Consider the following 27157-nt stretch of genomic DNA (forward strand, 5'->3'; position numbering starts at 1 on the left):
GGTCTTTCCCTTTAAGGCTGGAGAGTAAAGTTCCCCTTAAGAGGTGTGTATATAAAAGGCAGCCATTAGAGGGCATGATTCTCTTTCCTTGTGGCCAGTATTCAGTGCAGAAGTTCTCTGTGTGTCAGGAAGAAGAAAGCTTGCTTGTAAAGGTGTTTTGCCTACCACGTGTATATTATCTGTATATATCTGTGGTATATTAAACCGCTGTTAATGTCTAAGTCCCTGTATCCTGTGTGTTGCTCCTGGGTTATCTCATAAAGGTAGTTATGCTGCCAAAGGCTCTGATAGTCTCTCCTGGGGAAGCCGTGGGTTGCCGTGAAAAGGAAGGCAGGCCTTTCTGTTGGGCCCTCCAAGCTGCTCTGTGAATCAGAAACGGGGTGCCAGAACTGCCATCTGGTGAGAAGGGAGCCGCTCTGTGGAGGAGAGGCTGTGCTGGGTGAGGGCCTACAGGGCTCACCCTGCAGGAAGCTGGGAGCCCAACCAAAGCAACTGGGAAATGGCAGAGGCTCTTCTCGGGAGTTTCTTTCTCTAGTCGTTAATTTTGGCTTCGTATTTTGTGATGGCTTCTTCTTCTTCTTTCTTGCGTGTTAGAGCAATACAAAAAGAAGTAAATAAAAAAAAGAACACCAAGGACGATTCTGCCATTCAGGGGGAAGAGAGGAAACAGGGAGGGGCTGGAGAAGGGGAAACTACAGGCAGGTGCTACTCACATGTCTCTTTTCAGCCTCGGTTCCATACTGTCCTTGCAAGCACATCACGAGCCGCTTATAGGAATTGTGGCAAACGGACCTCACGTTGTCAAGACGCCGCTCGATCTAGCCGGAGAGCAAACAGGACAGGATAAAGCAAGGCATGTCGTTCAACGAACAATTGTAAGTCCTTTGGCATGAAAGCCGGCTGGGTGGCTTTGGGTCACCCACTGTCTCAAGAGTTGTTGTTGGAAGAAAAACAGGGGCAGGAGTGTTAAGTATGCTGTCCACCATGCACTGAAAAGAGTATATTGGAAGGGGAGGCTATAACAATATACTAAGCCAATACCAGCAGTTGTTGACTTATGATCACAATTGAGCTCAAATTTCCATTGCTAAGCAAGACAGTTGTTAAATGAATTTCGCCTCATTTTACGACCTTTCTTGCCAGAGTTGCTCAGTGAATCACTGTGGTTGTTAAATCAGTAACACAACTATCAGGTGCATCTGGGTTGCCCATTGACTCTGCTTGTCAGATGGTCACATGACCCCCACCCGCAAGGACACTGCAACCGTCATAAATATGAGTCAATTATCAATTGGCTGACTTTTAATCATGTGACCATGGGGAGGCTGCAACAGCCATAACTCACTTTTTTCAGTGCTGATGTAACTTTGAATGGTCACTAAAGGAAGTGTTGTCGAGGTCTATCTGTACACTATAATAATAATAATAATAATATACTATGTTGACATGTTACAACATCCTAGGTTATTGGCGGGAGCTTGATGCATATGAAGACCAGGAGCAGCTGGAGACCTGGCAGCTTTGATTTCATACTGTTGTGAATAGATGATGATGATGACGATGATGATAGTAATAATAATGCCATGAAAGCGAAGATAGAAAAATCCACTGACAATCCAAACTGCCGACTTTGCAACGGCAAAGTTAAAACTGTTTCACACTTAATATATGAGTGCAGCAAACTGACTACAAAGCTAGACACGACCGAGTTGCTAAATTAATCAACTGGTCATTATGTAAAAAATACGCCCTACCTATATCCCAAAAGTCATGGGAACATAAAGTGGAAAAAGTTGTCGAAAGTGGGACGGTGAAGTTCTTGTGGGACTTTCAAATACAGATGAATCGCCATTTGGAACACAATACGCTAGATATTACAGTTGTCGAGGGCTGAAGCGTATAATTTATTGATATCGCTGTACCAGGAGACGCCGGAGTTCAAGAAAAAGAACTGGAAAAAAATCACGAAATATCGCAACCTGGCCATCAAAACTACACGGTTATGGATGAAACATGTAACAGTGATACCCATAGTCATTGGGACACTTGGTACCATGTCCAAGAATGTTACAAAACACATCAAGAAATTGCAGCTTCCTGCAGTAACACCAGGAGAACTGCAAAAAAAATGTGCTAATTGGAACATCGTCCATTTTAAGAAGATACTACAATACCTAGGGTGCTGCAGCAACCCATATCAACCATCAGTGCCAGTCAATAATATTTGTGATACATTTTTCAATGTTCAGTTGACTGAGTTTCATGTTTAATGAATAAAAGTATAATAATGATGGTGATGTTGATGGAGGAGGAGGAGGAAGAGGAGAGGAGTCTCTGAAGGACAATGAAGAAGATGCAGTGAAGCAACTATGCCACGAAGGCTTACTGAGAGTACCGGAGAGGCCAAAGTGGCCCGGAAGAAAGAGCAAATGAAGGACAGAAGGAAAGAGACAACGCAAGGCAAAGTATTACACGGCCAGGGCATAAAAAAAGCAGGCAAAGGCTCTAAGAACTGGCAATGGGCAGGAAAGAGCAGGAAAGTTGAAGAGAGAGACAAAGGGACTAATTCCAGCTGCCCAAGACCAAACCTTATCAACAACTATATACAAAACCAGAACCGAGAAGAGAGCAATAGACAGCAAACACTGCTTCTTCAAAGAACCGGTGGTCTCCTTAGTTAGCTGCCCAAAGTTTTCACAGAATGACTACAAACAAGAGCATGACAACTTTGGGGCATGGGGAGATCTGCAAGAAGTACCATTTGCTTGCCAGCAAGAACTAGTGGAACCAACAAATAGACAAAGCAAAAGAAAAAGGAGAAGCTCAAGTGTTCTGGTCTTGGGTGCAGTCCCAAAACATTTGGAGCATCACTTGAATATGGTCGGCACTGACAAAAGAAACCATCAGTCAATTGCAAAAGGCAGCTTATAACTTCACGAGGAACAGCTTATATCCCGGGACAATACACCATCAGACAACATCTGCCTATTCCAGGGCCTTGGAAATGACTCGATAGGTAGATAAAAATCCCGAATCCAGTCTAAACATTGGCTGACTGGGCGTCAAACTATAATAATACAACAGTACATATTATAATATATAATACTGCAAGAATTTGTAGCACCGGTGAAGGAATGGAATTTGGTCTAGGAAATGTGCTACAATAGAAATAAATTAGAGTAAAGTCACAAACATTAATGAATTGAAATGCTGAATATTCAATCCATCAGAATGAAGCCTACAAGTATCGGGGTATTTTACAGCTGGATAACATCAAGTATAGACAAGTAAAAAATGTGATTAGTAAACCATCTAATCACATTCAAAGAGTGGGAAAAGTGCTAAAGATAAAATGGAATGGTAGAAGCACCATTAAAGTTAATAATACCGGAGCCATACCTGTAATACAATACATTGCTGGAATTATTAACTGGGCACAAGCTGAGCTGGACAGTTTGGGCTAAAAACCGAGAAAGCTAAAGACTATTCACGATGCATTACGTCCCTGAAGTGATATCGATAGATTAATACCTGCCCTGCAGAATTGAGGCATAGGTTTACCTCATGTCAAACAGTCAAAGAATGAAATGCACGCCTTGCCCATTTATGTAAAAGAGCCAAGAACAAACACTGACGATGCATGTTAAATATTGGAACTTATTGAATGTACCAGAAACAAAATATGAATATGGAAATAACAAAAACATGGCTGGACAATGGAGAAGCAAAAGTGCTCTGGCTCTTGGGTGCAATCTCAATACATCTGAAGGGAGAACATCACAAGGTCAATTTTGACCGAAGTTAGAGGAGAAGGTGAATAGCAATAAAACCTATGAATGACTTACGTAACACAACTAGATTTAAGTATGATTGAAAAGAAGAAAGTGTGGATAATTGATGTGGCAACGTCAGAGGATAGCAGAACACAAGAACGGAAGATCACAACGTATTCAAAACTGAAAAATTATGGCATAATCCAACCATGATGGTCCCGGTGGTTATCAGCACTCTGGCTGCCATATCTTAGACAGCACTTAGAACAACTGTACATTTACAAAATCATAAAATCTCAATTACAAAATCTCATACTGCTTGGATCCACATATATAGCACGTTGATACGTGACACCTAGGGGTTTTTGGGAAGAATTGGATGGATTTGAAGGCCAACAACAGCTAAAGAACTGGCAGCTGTGATACTGTTGAGAACAGTATCAATATCGTAAACTCACAGATAAAAAAGGGAAATAACACAGACATATACATGGGAACCTGCACTTTGAGAACTGGCAGGTGAGGGGTGAAATTCTTAATTAAGAAACTGATCGCTTCCAGATGAATGGCTCCTGGCAGCCCAGTTTTCCTTGAGGGGGTGGGGTGGGAATGGAAGCTGTAATAGAGGAAAGGATTCTACCTAAAAAGGGGGCTGGCTTCACATGTTGTATTAATTTAGTGACTTACTGAACTGTTTTCACACTTCACAGTTAGCCGTGGCAGGATTCCTGCATCATGTTACGTTACAATCCATGCCAGCCAATGATATTATTATGGCTTCCCATGATGCATGAATCTGGCCTTTATCATGGGAGTCTACCAAAAACCACATGAATGAGAAATCCTACAATAAAATCTTTGTGTAGAAGAACCCGTGCTGTAAAAGAGAGGTTGTTGGCAAGACACAACTGATAAGCAACACACATTCTCTTAAAGGAACTTTTGCCCCAAAGTCTGAGAAGCTAAGCACATTCACCAAGTTCGGCTGGGAATCTCCACGTATAAATTGCATTTAATTTTCCTGCTACGTTTTTATGAGTGAGGAAGGTGAAATGGAAGCCTTTCGGAACATTTTCATTCGAACAAACCTGAAAAACTATGGTTCAGCTGAAAATATAGGCATCCCCTTAAGACTTTAAAGCGATGCCTTTTTAAAAACATTGCCTCAGAACAGGGCTCTCTAAACCTGGCAACTTCTCAGGAATTCAGGCCGCTGCTACAAGTCACCTGCCCCTGAGCTCAATGATGCCCTTGCTTGAGGATGCTGAGATGGGGAGACTCAGCCCTGCCACCTGCCAGCCGGTCCTTTCCGAGAAGCTTCCAGGGCACCTGCACCCGCAGGGAAATCACTCTTCTGGATAATGCAGCTGTGGCCCAGGGAAGCAAAGCAGCTCAGGCAGAAGAGGAAACTGGCTGTGGGTCGTGAGGTGGGGGCTGGGCCTCGTTGTTGCAAAACTCCTCCCAAACTGGAGCTTTGGGTCCCCCCCACTAGCAGAGCCAGATGCTGCAACGGGGGAGCAAATGGATCACAGTCATCCCCCCCCCCCACCCCCCAAGAAAGGTGGAGTGAGATCCAAGCCTCCTGCCCAGCTGAACACCAGGGGACACCACTGGAGAAGGAAGTTAAAGTGAACACCCCTCATTCTTCGGCACAGCTGTCCCTCTTCACAGGGCACAACAATGTTCTTCACACTGATTAGCATGGATGATATCAAGTTGGGTAATAAAATGTCTGCAAGCCAGCGACCCAGCTTAGAGAGCACCAGGAACTCCACAAGTTAAAAAAAAAACTCTACCGAACTACTTAATTCTGATACTTTGGCTTCCAATTAAACTTTAAAATTATTGCTGAACAAATGCTTTTATTTTATTGGATCCTGGTGCTCGTTTGATAGTGCAAGATGGTGTTTATCAGTCCAAGACAATAAATTCTTATCGCAGTCACAAACCAGCAAATTGTCAAACCAAAAAGCACATCCCATACCTGCGGGAATGATAACAGCAATAGCACTTAGACTTATATACCGCTTTATAGTGCTTTACAGCCCTCTCTAAGCGGTTTACCGAGTCAGCATATAATGCTAGGAAAACGATAATGATTCCTTCCGTATTATGAACTGGTCACCGAAAGAGGCACAATTCCATCCACGAGCAGTAGGTGCACTCAGGAACCGTCAAAGAACAAGAAGGGGAGCCCAACCGGCCTGGGGGAAGGGGTCCCTTGCAGCTCCCAAGGCCTCTTAGTCAGAGTTGTTTGCAGAGATTATGTTTGAGAGCAATAAGCCATTTAACTGTATTTACGGAAACATATGACATACTTCTTTCTGTTGGAAAGGACTTTGGAAATGATGAACACACTTGGGAGAATATGCCAAAGAACAGAAACATTTGGCAAAAAGCACAGCGGGTGAAGTTGGGCCTAAGACAAAACTTGGAAGTTTCTGCCCAGCAAGTGGATGAATAAGCAATTCCGCCTGGGCGTCACAGAACCAACAAAGCCATGCCTGCAAAACACATTTGCCAACAGTTGGAGAGAAAAATTCCTGGCTTCCCTCCATCTCCACGCCTCCAAATATTTCTTGGGATTACCAAGGCAACAAAATAGGAGAATGCAGGGAAGACTTGAGAAAAAACGCAGATATTTAAACAGGGACATTGACAAAACTGTTGTTATCTTTCTCCTGCTCCTCTGATTTGGGTAGACCATAACCTAACTTAAATACACAAAGGAAAGCTGAAATGTAACATTATTCAAAGAAAAGAGCTTAACGCTTTCACTTCATGCTTATAAAGTGAACATCCCCAAATTTGTAATGTGGAATCTAGTAAGTAAATAAATGCAATGAATAAATAGAAGAGAATTGTCAGTGTGGAACTTGATGATCCTGGAGTCTTAAAATAAGTTTGCCTTCTCTTTCCACTGCATGGAAATACTTAAGAAATATAACAGAAGTGATTAATGCTTTAATCCCCAATTAAAATCCTACCAAATATATGTCTCGGCCTCTCATATATTTATTTGGTACTGCTACTGGAACAGCTTCTTAGTGCTGATTTTATTCGGACAATATGAAAAATATAAATGCATGGTTATTCACATTTCTGGTTGTGGGCAGACAGGTACATGACAGGTTTTCCAGAAGGAGTTGCTACCTCAATTGTCTTTTAGAAGAAAGAGTGAAAAATCTGAGTGCCAGTAAAGACAATATCCGGAATCTGCAGCAATATCTGAGGTGTGGGAGAAAGTCACCCACTATGTGCAACCACAACTGGCGGGACTGTAAAGAAGCTCTGCCCATCGACTCTTCCTTTCCAAAGTTCAACTAGTTCTCAGCAGAACCTTGGATGCATCTTGGAGATTTTGGCGTGCATGAAAGGGAACGCATGGAAGTTTGGACTCGATAAAGGTTTCTGCTTTTCCTGAATCTCAGCTCACATTTATATTCTATTCAAATCTGCACGACTGCGAGGTTAGATATGGAATAATATCTCAGACTGATGTATCTAATCATAAGGTAATGAGAGGTGATTGAAACAGGAAACGCTGTGCCCTTATGCAATGGGCAACATTTGGAAAGAATGTTGTGGATTTTTGCTCTTCAGTGAATTGCTGAGGAAAATGCTAGTATGCGAAAGAAAGTTTACTGGACCTTTTCTGACTTAGAGACAGCATATAATAAAGTGAATGCGTTTGAAATATGTAAAATATAGTTGAAAGTTCTTTGCTGAATGGAGCAAGAATGGAATGTGATGGGAAGAAAATCTGTGTGGGAATCGGTGGAATGTTTCAAAAATAGTTCAGCATTGAGCAAGGAATAAGGCAAGGATCTCTGATGTTCTCTTGGTTGTTTATTTACAGATTTATAATAAATTCTACATAAATACTTGTTTAATACATGCTTATGATGACACAAGAAACAGACTGGTCGGGGATGCAAATAGGTGTGTACTCTTGTATGCATGCAGCTGATTCTATGCTATGGGTTGAGGATCTAAATGATTTGCAGGGAATATTACGTAGAATAAGGAGTATGGATCAGCATTAATATATGAAAAACCAACACAGTTGAGTTCGACAGGAAAAATGAACAATGGCAACTCAACAAGTAATGGTGATAAACTAGAGCAATTGGGTGATTTTGAAATAATAGAAAATACTTGTAAGCTCAGGTTTTAGATTTTGGCAGTAGTTTGCTCTCCAAGCTTGTTTTAATTTAGCTTCCGGACGTTTCATTACCAGACTAGGTAACAGCATCAGCAGGATTTTCTTGTCCTATTCCTAGCTTATAAATAAATGTCTTGTGTGCCAGTGTGGCCGGTTGGTCGTGTGATGGATTGTTCGTTTGGAGCTATATTTAAATTCTGAACAACTGATCGATTCTCTTGCTGACTGGATGTTTGAATGGTCTTGATCTAGATCCGGCGTATGAATACATACTTATATACTGGATAAATATACTTCGGTTGTGTTCAACTTTGGTAGAATGCCAGGCTTCCATAAATCCACCTGTGTGGCAGGTGTTGGCATGGCTGATGATTTTTGTTCCTTCCGAATCAAACTGGTGGGGTTTATTATCAATGTGTTTTGAGATCAGGGATTTTTGGTTGTGGCGTTTAACTGCTAGTTGATGTTCATGAACCCTTGTTTTCAATTGCCTTCCTGTTTGTCCCACATAGAACTGGTTACAGTTATTGCAATTGATTTTGTATACTGTGTTGCTGTTGTCTTCCTCCTGTACTGTTTTGTCTTTGACTTGAGATAGCCCTTTCTTGAGTGTAAATGTAGGTTTGCAAGCTGCAATATTCTGGCAGCCATTTCGGATGTTCCTTTGATGTGTGGCAGGACTTGTATTTTGTGTTGTGCTCGGCTGTGTATTTTGTCGGGGTTTGGATGACAAGGATTGGATTATGAAACTTTTTGGGATAGTCATTGTGGAGGAAAACATCAAAAGGTGTTTTTCTTCTGATTTTCTTAATGACTTGGTGCTGCACTGTGTCCTGCCACTTTTGAAAAGGGTCTGGATGTAGCTCGTCTTTGTGTGCAGTTGGGTGGTTGCTTGGGAAATTTAGGATCTGGTCTGCGTGCGTGGATTTTAGGTGTACACAGGTTGTTAATTAGGCAATTGTTCTGCATGTTGGCAGAAGTTTTATTATGGTGAGAAAATAAATGAAGAATTCTGAAGATGTGCAGGTGCTGGCAGAAAGGTAGTTTGCTCTTTTCTGTGAAATAAGTGTTGTTCAAATGAACAAAAATAGCTGCCTATAAAGATGTGATTCTACCTAGTTACGACATGAAAGTCAGAGTTGGGCATGTCAGGAAAAAACAGTGAAGAGATAAAGAATAAATGAGTGCCAGAGGAGTGTGAGCTGAAAACGAAAAGTAGAAGAAAGAACTATTTGTGACTTCCTGTTGGCTTTCCCCTTGGATTTTGTTGGATTGTTGGAAGCAGGCAAAGAAGGTTGCAGGATGTTATGACTACAAAGAAGCTGCGACAGCTGTAAATAAGGACAAGTCATAACTACCACTCATTCAGTGCGCATTCAGCAAGTAACTGTTAAACAAGGTCCACCTGTAATTTCTTTGGTTCACTATTACTTACTTGTTCATTTTTTATATATCACATTTTGCTACTTATCCAGAAAAAGGAATTGTCAATCCTGAAGCGAACCTGGCTGAGGCCATCTTTGAGGTTTCAGGGTTGCCACAAGGAAGAAGGAAAGGACAAGGCGGGTGGTGGGGGTGTAGTCAAAACAAAAGGTTTTCCTCTGGCAACCAAGGACATTCCAACAGGCTGCTGGGGAGAGGAGGAGTGGTGTAACTAAGCAACCGGCCAGCACCTCTGTTTGGACAATGTGACTGATGACTTGGGAGAAGGGGAAACTTTCACTTCTTAATCTGGTGAAAACCGCGGGAACTTTCAAAGTTTCACCAGTTGTGCCAATATGATGTATCTAATAAATTGTTCTTTCAGGAATCTATCTGCCTCAGAGTTCTGCTTCCTATGGGTGTATTACTTAGAACTGTATTGTATTGGCATTGTAATGAGTCTACAGATGTGTACATCTTAAATCCTGGTCAAGGTTAAGTGGAAAATGAGAAGTGGTAAATGAGAGGATAAAAAGAAAAGAAGAACAATATTTATGATACAACCTTCCTCTGGGGAACACACAAGTACATTTTGGAAAGGCAAAAAACATACACCGCAGAACAAAATTTCAAGTTGCTCACTGCAACATACATCTGCAAATGCATTTTTTCCAAATGGGTAGAGACAGACATACCTTCATGCTCCAATAGCACCAAAATATTTCACTCTACAATAAGTTGATGAGATTCAAAAAAGATATTTCTCACTTTCTCACCAGCTTTAGACTAACATTTTTGAACCTTGTTTCCACCGGTGGGCAATTTGAAAAAAGCCTCTTCGGTCTTGAAATGACATACTTGCTTTTCCCACTCAACATTTCGAAAAGCAGCAATCAAAATCCCCAAAGGCAGCCTTATTACAAGAATTTAAACACAACCATTAATCAATTACCTGTAGCAGGTCATCACTGAGGACTTCCGTTTTCTCAGCTCTGTAAAAGAAGAAAATGTCATTGAGCATTTTTGTACACATATTAAGGAAAACGTAAGTAGGATAGATCAAAGATATATTTTAACTAGAAATGTGCTTCTATCACAGATGATACATAAGCAACAGATTCTGCAAAATCTTTATCTTGTGTCACTTAATCAAGAGAATGAGGGCAATATTTTTCTTTCTATTAACTTTCCAGATGGCTCCAACTAAAGTTGTTTATGTACAGACTTTGCAATTTCCCTGGGAACCAGCAGATTTTCACAGAAGCCTCTGAATTCCACTTGTATTCCTTGTTTCCAGCCTGAGTGTTTTTTTCTCTCTCCTCCACTGCCCATTACAGAAACTTAAATTTAAAAAATTCAACCATATTAGCACTTTGGAGTTTTTTTTCAGTAATTCCATCTTTTTGCCGTTTAAAATTGAGAACTCCCAGCAAAGTATTTCTGGTTCAGTGGAGTGTTTTAAAATGTCAGCACACTTGATACATGAAATGTATCAAGCACAGCAGAAGCTTTTATTTCATTTTCAAGTTTATATTATAACAAATCAAATCAATGTATGTATGGTACCCATAAAAGAATTATGGGTTTCAGGTTTCCAATTGTTTAATGTCAACTCCTTCACTAAAATTCACTGCTGAACCATGACAGCTGGGAGAAGAACCAAAGGTGAATATTCCTGGCAGAAGGACCCATCGTCCTAAGTTTGTGTTCAAGGGCCCTGTATTCCTAAATTCTTGTGCATGGTAGTAACAGGGTGATGGTGGCAGAACACTTGTGAAAAAGAGTTTCATTCAGCTAGTCTGCAGCTCCCACTTGTTGCTTGAAAGGGAGCCGCAAATCCAGAGGAACCCAAAGTCATGAACCATTTTTCTTCCCCTATCTAAGAGTAACTCCAGGGAATGATGTTATCTGTTTGCTGAGATGTTTGTTGATACACAGCAATTTCATTCAGACCCTGACAGTCTCCAGTTGGGGATTTCTACAGCAGGTCCAGTTTGACCTGGACTGGCAATGTATAGCTGGACAGCATCAGCGTACTAACGTTACCCCATATAGCAACAGCAGTTAGACTTATATGCCGACCCCTAGCGCTTCACAGCATTCTCTGGGTGGTTTACAGTCTTGGTATTATTTGCATATTGCCCTCAACAATCTGGGTGTCCCCATTTTACTGATCTCAGAAAGATGGAAGGCTGCTGAGTCAACCTTGAGCCCTTTCAGGATTGAACCCCGGGCCGTGGGCAGAGTTTGTCTGCGATACTGCATTCTAAATGCTGTGCCAGAAGGCGACCCCTCCCAACAGGTTTCATGCAGATGTTCAATTGTATGAGGAAGTACTGAGTCCTATGGAACCCCTCCCATACCCCCCCCCCCGAGAAATCAAAGATTATAGCATATCCTTCCTGTGACTACTGACTGAAACCGCTTGCTCAGGTAGGCATGGAACCACCATAACTCAGGGCTTCCAGCCTCCAGCTGTTGCAAGTGACCCACAAGGCTACGACAGTTGATAGTTATGAATACTGCTCAGAAGCGTAATAGGACCAGGTGTTGCACACAACTCAAAATTGAGGTCCTGGCAAAAACTGCTTAGAGCAATCCTGTCCTTTTAATGCCCTGACCATGCCTGAATCTGGACTGATAGGAATCTACACAATACCCCTGTTCTAGCATCCTATGTGGCTGATGCCCTGTTGCCTTCTTGACAATCATCCATAAAAAGGGAAGACTGAAGATTGGGAGAAAGTGGCCAGATCATGGGGTGGGTTTCTCCATGACGGGGCCCAACAGACCTCCCTTAAGGAAGGCAACAGGATACCCTCCCTCAAAAAAGTGTTAACTGTCTGTGTTCTGACCCAAGCCTTATTCAAATAAAATAAACACAAAATACATATAAAAGCAAACCTTTTTAGTGAGACTCTGTGAATTCTGTTCATTCACAGCGAAGAGTCATTAAAATTAATTGTCCCAGATAAGAGCAAGCCCTTTCGAGGTTGTGAAAGGCTGCCAAGAACACAAGATTAATTGCAGGGAAATATCCAAAACCAAAAGTCTCCAAAAACAAACCAGAATAGACAGGACTTCCACAGGAACTTGGAGTTGAAAGAACTTCTTTGCTTCCTGCAAAGAACACAACCCCCGAGGGCTGGCTTTTATCCCTTATGGGAGGGGCCATCACCTTGCAGCCTTACTCCCGAGTCGCCCGTGCTGCTGCAGTTGCTCTTTCCTTCGAGCAGCCCTGCGCACACACGCACTAGGCACAGGCTCCTCTGCATCACTGCTGCCAGACTCCACAAGCTCCGAAGGCAGCACTGATAGTCCTGGCCCCAGCCCTGCATCACATGCGGGCCCCTCATCCCCTCAGTCCTCGCTCTCAGCTGTCCACACCTGCTGCCGGTGAACCACAACAGCCTGCCACGTTCAGTTTAAGTAACTGAACATGGCAGACAGTTAGCACTTTTTTGCGGGAGGGTACAGTCTGGGAAGTGGGAAGCTGATTCTCAAAAGGGAAACAAGCCTCACAAAAGATTCTTATCAAATAATACAATGCTGCCATTGAATTACGACACTGGCTGGATTGTGATAGAACGAAATACAGCCATTATAACGTTTCTGGAAAGTAAGTTGGGTCTCTCTTCAGAGCTCAATACAACAAAGTAACCTTTGGCTTGGCTTTGAGGACATCCACTGCCCTCCTCTTCCCCAGAAGGAATAACCCAAAGTTAAATTTCTCATAAATAATCTCTCTCAGACTCTAACCTCTTTCAAAAATATGTAAAACCTGTTTTGGAACAAAAATGTTTATAAGAACTGACATACAGACGTCAAATTGCTTCCATCTGTATGAGAGCAAAAGAACATCTCAATAATCTCGCTGGCAGTTCATTAAAAACAAGTTTTTCTGGTGGCCAAGCTCTTTAGATTAATCTCACAAGGCAATGCAGAGTTCTCTTGTGATTCTGGAAGCCCTGCCATTCTCTCAAAAAACATTTTGCACGATGTATGTTTAGTTAGGAAGCCAACAGATCTAATTTTATGTGTGGGAAGCATACTTTGAAGTGTTATCCAAGGGTACAATCACAAGCACAGAGTCCTGAAAGCAACCCACTGAAACCCAGGAGAACGTATCTGAAGAAACATGTTGGGAAGAAGAAGAGCACAGGCGACATTGCAATGGTAAGACAGGGAACCCTTTCCCTCTAAGACTGACTAACCAGAAAAGCATGTAACTTTCAGTCGCAAACTCATACAAGTGGTTGACTTGCACAAGCATCCATAATATGCTATTTTGGAAACAGTCAAATTGTTAAAACACCAAGGAAGTTCCCCGCATATTTTTGTAATCACTAAGAGTACAAATAAGGTGTGCCTACTGCAAGATCAAAAGAGAAAGAGATGTATCGGCATACAGAAACCTCTTCTGTAAATGAGGCTTTCCCCAGCAAATACAGAAAAGCCAACTGATCAGCTGCTTACATGGTTAAGAAACCACCCAGCTGCTAGACTGGTCGAACTCCAGAATGTCTGTTAGCAAGTATCTGGGAAAGGGAGGAAGCAACCAAGCTGCCAGATACATGTGCCAGAACTGATCCAATGCTAAAAGAGTGAAAATATCAATCCATCTCACCCAGAATCATGTATTCTGCATCATTCCAGAATTCAGTCTTGGAACCATAGATTCTTAACTGAAGAGTTTACAGAATTAACCTAAGTCTAGTTAGGCTTTTACATCAGACGTGGCTTCATCCAAAGGCAGGAAATCATGTGTGGTCAATTTCTCTTACATCTCCTCCTAATCAATGATCCTGTTGGTATCGCAACTCAAGAATCACTCTTAGAAAACTAATGTCGTGATTACTGATACTTAAGGAATAGTTTCTTGTCAGGAACTACCTGTAATAATAGCAGTCAAATAAGCAGCCAGGAAAGTAATACTAGACCAACAATCAAGCAGTAAACTATACCCCAATCAAGGAGCTACCAATTCAGGCAAACTATCAAACAGCAGGATAATCAAGGAGCCACCAGGAACACGCCTACCCACGCTGACAGGAAAGCCACTTGAATATAATAAACGAGAGCAAACCCCATGCTCATTAGCACTGATGAGGTTACCTAGCTGGGTAACGAAACAGCGGCAACAAAATAATCCAACTGGAAGAGCACTAAAGACCCAACAGTCCTCCTCTTCCTCCCTTCTAGTTGGCTAGAGGGAGGGAATAAGGGTTTTGAGGAAGACTCCGCTTGTCACCCTGTCTTCGTTTCAAGACTGTAGGGCTTCCGTTTTGGACATGTTTGCAGCCCTGCTCATTATATTTGCTGTCAGCAACCCTTGGATCTTAATAGTAGATGCTTGTAGCGGCTTCCTGTTCTGAGTAACGCTATATTGCTACTACTACGACGACTGTTAGTTTAATTCTCTTTTTACATGCAGTCAATTCAAAGCAGAGAACACACCTAATGCTGCCTCTTAGTTTGCCCGCAAAAACAACCCTGTGAGGTGGGTTGGGCTGAGAGGGAGTAATTGGCCCAAAAGTCATCCAACTGGCTTGCTTGCCCAGGGGAGGCCGAGAATTCTCCACATCCTGGTTTCTAGGCCTGCACTTTAGCCACCACATCAAGCAGGCTCTCATTATTTTACTATGGTTCGTCACAGTCAGCCAGACGTTTAGGCTGGATTTGGCATTTTTATCCACCCTTCGAGTCCTTCCCAAGCACCTAGGACACAGGCAGATCCTTTTCCTTTTCCTTCAAGGAAAGCTGCCTTTTACAACTGACCAACGGTGAATTTGTCAGTGCGGACGGTGTTCAAGAGTGGTGCTCCAGTTGATTTGGGATTGGGCCCAAGGCAGACCTATCACTACTGGGACCATTTTTGCTTTCCTTTGCTACAGTCGTTGTAATTTGTGGTTTCCCCCAGTTCTTTCTCTTCTCTTCTGCTGCCTTTTCTATTCTTATTGGCAAATTGTTCAGTGTGGAGTGTTACATGGCAGGTGTGTTTGAACCCTAAAGTCCCAGAGGCCTTTAGCTTCTTCATTTTCTATTACTTTATCTATTTTGTGGTCTCACCAGTTCTTGTTTGCAGGTACATGGTATTTCTTGTATGTTTTCACTTCTAACCTTCTTCTTGACGTCACTATTATCTGAATTTGTCAGCTTGAAGGGTGACCACATATTTATAGTGTTTGTCTTCATCCAGACTCTTGATATTATTTCCACAGGAGATCTTGATTGCTTCAGTTTTTGCTATTTTTCTCTTTGTTGATGGTGAAGGTGGCACACCTGTCCAGTCCAAACTTCACTTGGGTGAATATCTTGGCTGTATATAAAGGCAGCGATGAGCAATGATTCCACTTCTGAGGGTTTTATTCCATGCAGCTTCAAATCGTCCATATAAAGGAGCAGGGGTGGGATTCAAATTTTTTAACAACCGGTTCTGTGGGCGTGGCTTAGTTGGTGGGCGTGGCTTGGTGGTCATGTTATTGGCTGGGCGTGGCCAACTCATTATCACGCATCTCCTCACCTGGCCTCTCATGACTATGGGGATGGTGCAACAGTCGTAAGTGTGAAAAATGGTCATAAGTCACTTTTTTCAGTGCCATTGTAACTTTGAATGGTCACTCACTCCACACAAGCAAAGTACCAGCAAAGGAGAGAAAAAAACCTCCAGAGAAGTTTCTGAGACAGAAAGTCTGGTCCTGCCAAGAATGTAATATGGGTCAACGGAGAGGCAGTTTCTGTAAGCAACCCCAGAATGTTTCCTTCCTGCCTTCCTTACAGGATGAGGCCAGTAATTTCTTCTAACAACCTCTTCTCCGAACTGCTTAGAATGTTAACAACCGGTTCTAGCTAATAGGTGCGAACCGGTAGAATCCCACCCCTGTAAAGGAGGTGGAATAGACTGCCAGATTTTTTTTTTGATTGTTAGCCAGGGCTTGTTCAGTTATGGCGATAGAGGAATCGGTGCAATGACAAACACTATTCTGACACTACTTGCAACTGTGTCTTCCATTGTGCCACTGATCTTTATACAAAGATATTCTGATATTAATACTGACTCGTGTTATTTCTAGGCACTTGATTATCCAATCATATGGCAAGGTGTCGAAAGCCTTCCTGTAATCAATCCAAGCTACATTCAAGTTGGTCTTCCTTCTCTTGCAGTTTTTCCAAAATCATCTTGTCAATTAGGAGCTGATCTTTTTGTTCCTTGGCTGCTTGGGTGGTTTCTTTTCTGCTCAGGTGGAAAGAACTTGCTTTCAATTGGTGGCTGTTGAACGGCATCTGCAGACTTGAATGTTGGAATCATAGGGCTTGAGAAGATCACTATCCAGCATCTAACTTAAGGTTACACATTATTTGGTAGCAACAGAAGTAGAAGACAACTTTGGTGAGCCCTCACCTGCTGGACCTCAAAGGAGTTGATTCCTTGTCCCTGCTGTTTAACATCTGTATGGAACTGCTGGAGAAGTCATTTGTCAATTTGGTTGAGATGGAAGAATAAATGAACGTTTATTTGTGCCCACAGTAATTGGTGATTTTTTTAAAGTCAGTACTTTCATAAGGCCAAGTGCAATAAGTCCAGCTAGATAGCAACACGTAATTGATCTCAACATTTTAAGCAGCCCTGACATGGTTAATGCTTGGATGAGAGCACCAGGATATCCCAATAGAAGGCCAGACTCATCCTGGCAGAGGAAGCATGCTATGGATCCCGTCAGTCAAGGAATTCCAGCTGGCAGGGTAACAGATTAACAGAGTTGGAAAGGACTTTGTAGGTCATCTAGTCCAACCCCCTGCCCAAGCAGGAGACTGTACAATCCAGTCTCTTCTTGAAAGCTTCCAGTGATGAAGGTCCAGGACCAGGGGAGACATGATAGTGGTCTTCCAATATTTGAGGGGCTGCCACAGGGAGGAAGGGGTCAAGCTATTTTCCAAGGCACCCGAAGGCCAGACAAGAAATAATGGATGGAAAATGAACAAGGAGAAATTCAACCTGGAAATAAGGAGAAACTTTCTGACAGTGAGAACAATCAACCCATGGAACAGCTTGCCCTCAGAAGTTGTGGGAGTGCCACCACTTGAGACTTTCAAGAAGAGATTGGACTGCCATTTGTCCGGAATGGTGTAGGGTCTCCCACTTGGGCGGGGGGTTGGACTAGATGACCTACAAGGTCCCTTCCAACTCTGATTATCTGTTATCTGTTAAGAGCATTTTCTGCCATGATGGAGGCCCTTTGGAACATCCTGCCCCTCCCCTTCCAGATGAGATCTGTCCCCAACTCATTGGCCTTCTGCTGATTGGCCTGACGACCTAGTAGGAAGTATTATGCTGGAGGTGATTGGTGGACCAATAGTAGATCCCCCCTCCTTTCTTGCGCACCCTGCTCCCCCCTCCCTCTTTTAATCACAATGTATATACTTATTTTGTGTGTGTGTATCTTGGAAGTACACATTAGAAGATGATTTGAACGAAACTGCATCTAATGGAGGGGTTACAAGCTGAAAACATAAATCCCAAACAGAAGACCTACTACGATGAAAAACAGTGACTATTAAACCATATTCACAGCCACAGCCTCATTCCTCTTTCTCTCTGTGTGAGTGTGAAGCTACCAGATTTGAGAATTTCAGCCCTGAAAGTCCTCTGGCCCAGGGGAGGCCAGGCTTCAGAGGAGAAGGTGCTCCCCTCTCCACAGGACAATGACTTGGTTTGCTGCCAGGCCAGGGAGGAGACACAGGAAGAGATGGAAACACCTGAAGCTTTGTGCAGAAACCAAGATAAAGAGGGGCAACTGGACACAGGCCACAAAGCTACGCAAACGGCAGATTAAGAAAAAGGGGTATGGGAGCCTCTTCATCTAAACAGCTAAATGTTCCCTGCAGGGCTTCAGAAGTTCACATTACGTATCTGATATTAGCACAGTTGAGAAAGTCCAGAAATATTTCACAAGAAGAGTTCTCCACTCCTCTACTCGTTGCAGAATACCTTATGCCACCAGACTTGAAATTCTAGGCCTAGAAAACCTTGAATTACGCCGCCTTCGGTCTGATCTAAGTATAGTATATAAAATCATACAATGCAATGTCCTGCCTGTCAATGAATACTTCAGCTTCAACCATGACAACATACAAGAGCACACAATAGATACAAACTCAAGGTTAACCGCACCAATCTTGTTTGCAGGAAATACGACTTCAGCCACAGAGGGGTCAATATCTGGAATCCTCTCCCTGACTCTGTGGTTTCTTCCCCAAACCCCAAAAACTTGAACCTTAGACTGTCTACTATTGACCTCACCCCTTTCCTAAGAGGTCTGTAGGGGGCGTGCATAAGCGCACCAACGTGCCTACCATCCCTGTCCTATTGTTTCTTTTTATTTTTCTTATATGTATCCATTTCATGTATTCGTAACTATGTATATACTTATACCTATTATCTTGTAAGCGATTGACAAATAAAATAAATAAATATAAATAAATAAATAAAACAAGTCCTACTTGGGGATTTTGCCACCTGCAATGAAAGACATGTGACCGGCCCCTTCTTGGTCTTTCAGTTATAATTTCACCCACTGCATTTTCTGAACAACAAATTCGCGAGTCTTTTCTTTACACACTGAATAACCCAAAAGTCGAACTGAGAATTAAGAGCATCTTGAATATTGGGCATTCAATATGATTCCCTTGATTTAAAACAATTTCCCCTTATAGAATCCATTGAGTAACTGCAGGAAATACAGCAGCTAAGCAGGGAATAGGAATGTCGCAGGATCAACATTGTGGGAAAACAGGATTTTTGGCCTGACCCAGATTTTCAAAATATACCCAGAGAGCTTCCAAAAGGACCTTCCAAATCTATATTGCAATGGAGAAGACCACGAGTTGGGGACTCTCCCATCCAGCGGCCAATGTTCAGCTTCCATCATTCTCAAAATAGCAGAAACTGAAGGAGACCAGTAAAAAGGCTCGTGTGGAAAAAAACCACCCCACAACCAAACGAAGATCATTCAGGATTCTTAAGTATCTGCAACTTGATTTGTATCACAAACCAAATGTAAACATATTTATAGTGTTTGTCTTCATCCGGACTCTTGATACTATTTCCACAGGAGATCTTGATTGCTTCAGTTTTCCCTATTTTTCTCTTTGTTGATGGTGACGGTGGCACATCTGTCCAGTCCAAACTTCACTTGGGTGACTATCTTGGCTGTATATAAAGACAGCGATGAGCAATGATTCTACTTCTGAGGGTTTTATTCCATGCAGCTTCAAATCGTCCATATAAAGGAGCAGGGGTGGGATTCAAATTTTTTTAACAACCGGTTCTGTGGGCGTGGCTTAGTTGGTGGGCGTGGCTTGGTGGTCATGTTATTGGCTGGGTGTGGCCAACTCATTATCACTCACATTGAGGCACGCATCTCCTCGCCTGGCCTCTCATGACTGTGGGGATGCTGCAACAGTCGTAAGTGAGAAAAATGGTCATAAGTCACTTTTTTCAGTGCCATTGTAACTTTGAATGGTCACTCACTCCACACAAGCAAAGTACCAGCAGAGGAGAGAAAAAAACCTCCAGAGAAGTTCCTGAGACAGAAAGTCTGGTCCTGCCAAGAATGTAATAAGGGTCAACGGAGAGGCAGTTTCTGTAAGCAACACCAGAATGTTTCCTTCCTGCCTTCCTTACAGGATTAGCCCAGTAATTTCTTCTAACAACCGGTTCTCTGAACTGCTTAGAATGTTAACAACCGGTTCTAGCTAATAGGTGCGAACTGGTAGAATCCCACTCCTGTAAAGGAGGTGGAATAGACTGCCAGATTTTTTTTTTTGATTGTTACCCAGGGCAATACAAACCAAATGTAATACAAGATTTTGGATGTAGTATTTAGAATCGGTGGTCTATGATATAGTGTTTTCAAGGGCAATCTGCATACATTTTATTACAGTAACAAAACAGAATTTCCCTAACATTTTTGTTCCCCATTATCTTCTTCCAAGAGGAAGGTCAATCAAGACACTATTAAAAAGAACTTCGTGGTATGGAAGCCCCTTAAGAGACTCTGTAAGCAGAACTGGATCGAGACATTTCCATGCCTTCACTTTTGGAAGTGAATGTCATTTCCCCAATCAGTTCTGTATTGTAAATGAAACTGAAGTATGGGGTTGTCTGTGAATTTGGACAGAAAGGTTATTAATGTTGTAAAACTGGTGGGTTGAGTGATACCTAGAAAACAGAAATCAAATAAAAAATCACCGCATGCTTTTGCAAACAGAATACTGACTGAGTCAGCGGAGATGCCTGAGAAAAAGGAAATGTGAAAGCATGATTTCGCAAAGCTTGTTCAAATCTTGGTAGAGGGAAATTAATTTTTTTTAAAAAAGTATCTTGGGCTAAAGACAAAAATCCCAAATTGTACATTAAGTCACTCAAAGGTCATAAAATTGAGCAAGAACAGAACCTGATGGCACTGGGTGAGGAAGGCATGTAATCTTTTTGAGGAGTAGAGCTTTTTTCAGGGCTGGGGCGAAACATGGCGAGTAAAATGGGCCATCAAGCAACAGCCTCCTAAACTAAGAGATGCTGATGGGAAGGGTGCACTCAAAGTTAAAGACACAAGCATGAGGGTTGAAATCTTATTTCAGGAAGCAACTCCATCTCTCATCTTAAGTAAACTAAAGAGCGGAACTAGGTACTATTCGGTTTAAAAATACCAGCAGGGCCCAGGAAGCTGAGTGCAAAGTGAAACCGTCACAAGGCCAGACAGCAGCCAATTTGAGCACCAAAAGCCAGCTGTCTGGCCTCTTCTTTCTGGAAGACCAACCAGACAAGCTTTGTGGCTGCTGCTTCCCGCACAACAGCTCCTTCTTTTATCCATTCTGCTTTTTGCAACATCTGGCACTGTGCCTAACAGAACATAGACTGACAGGGTAGGAAGGGACTTCAGAGGTCTAGCAATCCAACCCCTTGCTCAAGTGGGAGACCCTATACCCTGTGGCCTCCAAGCTCCTGGGCACCAGGGCCTGTTCCGTGGAGGGGTTTTGTGTGCTGCCTGCATCCTGTGGATGGGGCTGTGCTTGCTTGTGCGGACCAGTTTCTGACATGGGGACTGGTGCTGACTGAAGGTTGGGGACCCGTGCCCTATGCCTAATGCAAGGTGTACACGGGAAAATAGAAAATATGCTACAACTGATGATGATGAATGAAGATCAAAGACTCCGAGAAAGAGAGGAGACGGCAGAAAGAATGGAAGAAAAGGCAGAAGAATGGACAAACCAGGAAACAAAGCAAGAAGATGGGAGGGAGACGAAAAAGATAATAATGACTGATGAAATAAACCAAGAGATTTAAAAATGGAATCGGATAACCTGGAAGATACTTTTGAAAGGGGCATAGGGGCTTGGGGGGGATATTCTGGAGACCTGGCAGCTTAGGAGGATAGAGATGGGAAAAATATTCAGCCTGAATGGTGAAGATACAGATGTTGATAGGGACAAAGATCCAAGAGAGGAGTGTGGGAGGCAAGCCGAAAAATGAATAAGATTAAAACAGATGAGAAATGATGGATAGAAAAGGAACATATACATCCTTCTTTATATATCTGATTTTATTTATATTGAAAGTGCTCCAGGAATTCAAGGCAGCTTTCATGGAAATCCCCCTTCACGTTGTCCGCACAACAGGGTTACAGATATTCATTTATTATTAGTTAAAACACTGTTTTTCAAACCTGGCGTCTTTAAGAAATGATGACTTCAATTCCTAGAATTCCTCACCCAGCATGCTTTCCCTCCCAGAGCTCACGGGGCCTCAACGGCATTCCTTCTACCAGTTTTCCCAAACAAAATGGGAATTTGTGAGGTAAGCAAAACAGAGAGTTAACGATTTGCAAAAGTTGAAGATGGACTTGAACGTCGTTCTCCCCAGTCCTAGACCAACCCTTGAACCGGGTGCTTTCCACTTTCTCCCTTTTATCCCAAGGACTGGTTTCTTCCTCTGGAAGTGCTAATGGCATGAGATTGCAAAGCACATCCTTTTAAAAACTTTGGCAACTCTGACTCCTCATCACTTTAGCTGGGTCCTGTCTCATAAAGTTCCACATATGCCTCCAGCTCTACATCCACAAAGGAAGGCAATTAACAATAAACCAGTGGAACCCTTGCCTTCAGAAGAAGAGAATGGACAGCCACTTGTCTGGAATGGTATTGTGTCTCCTGCGTGAGTAGGAGGCTGGATTAGAAGACCTTTAAGACCCTTGCAGCTCTCCCAAAGGTGTTTTTTCAGGAGGCAACTGGACTTTGCTTTTTCTTTGAAAATGTTTCTCTTCTCACTCAAGAAGCTTCCTCAGCTCTGGCCGGATGGTGGGGAATGGGAAGATTTATACTCCTTCCAGACAGCTGGACATCTGCATTCTTTTTAGAGAGTAACTGTGGCCACCTGAAGGTTTATCTGTGTCACCAGGGTCACCTGAATGGTGCAAATGGGTGTGTAGCCTTCCTGGGAATGTCGAAAGGACTGTGTTGTAGACTGGAGACTTCCAGCTCTATTATTTTAATTCTATGTTAGTTCCCCTGTTCACTGAATCAGATCTGTCTCTCAAAGAAAATAAATGGGCACGGCTTACAAAACTATTAGTTGTACAAATGAATGCCTTTGGAAATAATTTTCAGTATAACTAGTCAGTCCACTCTGCCAGAATTCACAGCCATCCATCCTACTTTGATTGTACTGAATGCTATAAAGTCAAACTGCTGCCAATGCACTTCTTGCAGAAGGCTTAATTTTCCTGCTTCTTTTCGTGGGTGATGCCATTCCTTTTTCCTATTTTTGAGCAGGTTTGAGCTAATGTAGTATGTACTATCTCTGAAAAAAATCTCAGCTCAGCTTGGTTTGCAACAGAGGTCATAAGTAGTTTTCAAAGGCCTCTCTTATCTCTGTCTCATACTTACAACTTAAAAAAAAAGCCTCAGAAAGCCTTCGGTATTGTTGTAAATCAGATTCTACCAGCATGCTAGAGTGCCTTCCTAGTGTTCTCTCGCTGTGTCTTATCCCTTAATTCCAGAAGAGGTCATTTCATTGAAATCTCTTAGCTCCGGGGTTATGGAATGTGAGAGGAAAACAAGCAGCTTCATGTCAGGGAGGGTTTATGGCAGCACAGAGCACCTAATAACACATGCAATTGTATGCTCTACTCCCAGTTCCCAAACAACAGAGGTTGTGCCTTAGACTGTCCAGGCTGACTATTGAATGAATGAACCTAGAATCAAAGGTCTTGAACAATCACTATTCTGGAAAGCAGCAAACATTTATTTTTTAAATAATAGGTGCAGAATGCATTTCCCTTACAATAGTACCTTAATTACTGCAACCAGCTCCTCAGTAATGTGAAAAGTGTTTATAGGTAGTCCTCAACTTACAATCACAAGTGAGCCCAAAATTTCTGTGGCTAAGCGAGGCAATTGTTAAGTCAGTTCTGCCCCATTTTAAACCTTTTTTTTGCCACAGTTGTTAAGTGAATCGTGCAGTTATTAAGTGATTCTGGCTTCCCCCATTGACTTTTGCTTGTCAAAAGCCGGCTGGAAAAGTCACAAATGGAACAGTGCAACTGTCATAAGTACTTGCCAGTGGCCAAGCATCTGAATTTTGATCATGTGACCATAAGGATGCTTCAATGTTCATAAGTGTGAAAAGGGGTCATTAAGTCACTTTTTTTTAATGCTGTTAACTTCAAACATTCACTAAACAAATGGTCGCAAGTTGAGGACTACCTGTATGGTTCAGGGGAAACAGACCCCTCCTACAAAAACAGGCCCATCTAGGGAAACTAATCTTAAAGGACCTTCCCATCCTCCTTTAGCATCTTTGGGCAAGACCTGTCACCCTGGGTGAGCCCCTGAATGGGAGCCTTTCTGGCTGCTGGCCTTGTTGCCTCTACATTTTATCATAGTGGTGCGTTATGTGTCATAACTGGTTTCACAGCCACGGTTTGCAGAGGGGCTGAGATCCAAAGAGGAACCTCAAGTGGGCCCATAGTCAAGATGCTCTGAGAAACAGGCCCTTGCTGCCAGATTAAGCCATCATCATCTGGCATCCCTCATCCAAAAGGAGGCGACTTGCTCTGGCTGAGCTGAGGCCGCTTTGGGCAAATGGAAGCAGCACTGGACTTATGGCGTTAGGAGGCTGACATGCTGCACTGCGCAAAGCTACCAAGCAGCAGCTCCAGGGGAGGCAAAGCATGTGAGAGTTGAAGTCCACAAGACTTAAAATTGCCAAGCAACTTTTGTGTGGTTCACATGGGGGGGGGGATCATCTGCTTGATTCATCCCCCTTTTAAAAATGGAACGTAATTTTCAGCATCCCCAGAAAAGAGTTTGATAACGGATGTTATTCATTTCAGGGCATCTTGATGCATGTATAGCTCAAACTGCCAAAGGAGCTGCTGATTATTGAGTCTGTCATCTGCACCTCTATCACTGTCTGGTTTGGTTCTGCAACCCAACAGGACAGACACAGACTTCAGAGGGTATTTAGGACTGCAGAAAAAACAATTGCTACCAACCTGCCTTCCATGGAGGATCTGTATACTGCACAAGTCAAAAAGAGGGCTGTGAAAATACCTACAGACTCTTCACATCCTGGACATAAATGGTTTCAACTCCTTCCCTCAAAACGAGGCTATAGTGCACGGCACACCAGAACAATTAGACACAAGAACAGTTTTTCCCCGAAAGCCATCACTCTGCTAAACAAATAATTCCCTCAACACTGTCCAACTATTTACAAAGTCTGCATTACTATTACTATTAATCTTCTCATCACTCCTTATCACCCATCCCCCCCACTTGTGACTGCATGACTGTAACTTTGTCGCTTGTATCCATACGATCTATATTGACTGTTTCCTAGTATGATTTGAGTGCTTATTGTACCTTGTGACTATTATGAAGTGTTGTACCTGATGATTCTTGACGAATGTATCTTTTCTTTTATGTATAATGAGAGCATTTGCACCAAGACAAATTCCTTGTGTGTCCAAACACACTTGGCAATAAAGAATTCTATTCTATTCTATTCTATTCTATTCTATTCTATTCTATTCTATTCTATTCTATTCTATTCTATTCTATTCTATTCCATTCCATTCCATTCCTCTGGCCGAGTGGCTGTCTTCCTATTTGCTTGCTCAACAAACAAAAATCATGGGAAATCACTATCCTGAAAGGCAGATGGTTCAATTAAGTATCACTTGGTTGTGCAACTCTTAATGACAGACAAACTTCTCAGTGATACCAAGAGTTCACCTGCCCCATCTGCCTACATCAGCATGAAACTGCTGTGGGAGGCAAAGCTGTAAATACCAATTTCAGAGGTCAGTATCAGCATAATCCATTACCCCAACGGATCCCTGGATGGGTAAGTAAACACAACAGGCTTAAACTGATTATTCAATCTTGTCTGTATTTAGACAAAAGTCTACCACAAACTCCAGTAAGGGATCCTGAGTACTCTCAGAGCTTGCTTAGAAAGCACCAAGAACTCTCATTTCAATCCTGAGCTACTAATATTCTGCTTTATTAATCTCCAATAAATGTAATAGAATAGATACCTCAGCAATCACGTTTCTAAGCTGGTGGATGTCAAGATGTGTGCTGTATAAATCCAGGCACCTGTGTTTAGTTAGCAAGTTTTGACCAAACAAACAATGAATTACTGCATCACGTAAGCTCAATCAATGGCATCTTTTGAGATTACTGTTTTGTTTACAATTTCATTCCAGCTACTTGGCTCAATTGCTTTAAAGGCTAAAAAGATATGTGACAACTGTAAATAACACAATGACACTAAGGGATCTCTGCCTTATATATGAAGTTGTATAGGGCAGTAAATTACAACTTTTAATTTTTTTAACAAAAAGATTTAATAAAAACAGAAATGTTTTCGATGGCAGTGGGAGATCAAATTGTATTGAAGTTCTATATTATAATTTGGTTGCTATACAGTATTTCATATACACATTTATATATAATAGCATGAATACTATGTTTTACCAACTTTTAGAAGGCTGATAAGTAAGGGTGCTAACCTAATCTTTATTTTCTGGATAGTTTTAATTTGTCTTCGCTATATTCCCCCATCTGAATCTTTGTACAGTACTCTTTTATTAAAAAGATTAGAAGTTGTAACTGATTGGCCTAATAAAATTTCATACATAAGGAAATACCACATCTTCCCACCAGTATACACAATTTTTTTTTCATTCCTAGCTCCTTCTCCAAATTATAATTTTTTTCAATTTTACTCTGTTTGTTCAGCTGCTTATCCAACAGGACAACATATTAAAAAGATGAGTTTAGCATTAGACTAGAAACCGGGAGACCTTGAACACAAGCCAAACCTTGGACCAGTCACCCCTCAGCTTTAGGAAGGAGGCAAGGGCAAACTGCTGAAAAAAGACTCTGAGAATCTGGCTGTCCCCGTGATTTTGTCAGAAGGTCGCAAAAGGGGATCACGCAACTCCGGGACACTGTAACGGACATAAGTATGAACCAGTTGCCAAGCATCTGGATTTTGATCATGTGACCATGGGGATGTTACAAAGATCGTAAGTGAGAAAAATGGTCATGTCACTTTTTTCAGTGCCACTGTAACTGAATGGTCACTAAATGAACTGTTTTAAGTCGAGGACTACCTGTATAGACAAAATCACTCTCACAATCTCTGGTGAGGTCCTAGAAGACTGGAGAAGACAAATGTCACCCAATATTCAAGAATGAGGACCAGGAAATTACAGGCCTGTCAGCT

At 42.2% G+C, this 27157-nt stretch overlaps 1 protein-coding gene across 6 annotated transcripts in view; it reads right to left on the reverse strand.

The window, feature by feature from the left end:
• ARHGAP17 (Rho GTPase activating protein 17) overlaps positions 1-27157 on the reverse strand; it is a 69783-nt gene that overhangs the window by 29873 nt on the left and 12753 nt on the right. For all 6 annotated transcript variants that reach the window (XM_026704006.2, XM_087912579.1, XM_026704003.2 and 3 more), the window contains exons 2-3: positions 10313-10352; positions 714-818 (exon numbers count right to left, since the gene is read on the reverse strand). In XM_026704006.2, coding sequence (XP_026559791.1) covers positions 714-818; positions 10313-10352 — 145 coding nt within the window. The remainder of the gene's footprint in view (positions 1-713; positions 819-10312; positions 10353-27157) is intronic.

The sequence above is a fragment of the Pseudonaja textilis genome, chromosome 14, assembly GCF_049901715.1.
Source record: "Pseudonaja textilis isolate UNSWEBS1 chromosome 14, rPseTex1.2, whole genome shotgun sequence".
NCBI lineage: Eukaryota > Metazoa > Chordata > Lepidosauria > Squamata > Elapidae > Pseudonaja > Pseudonaja textilis.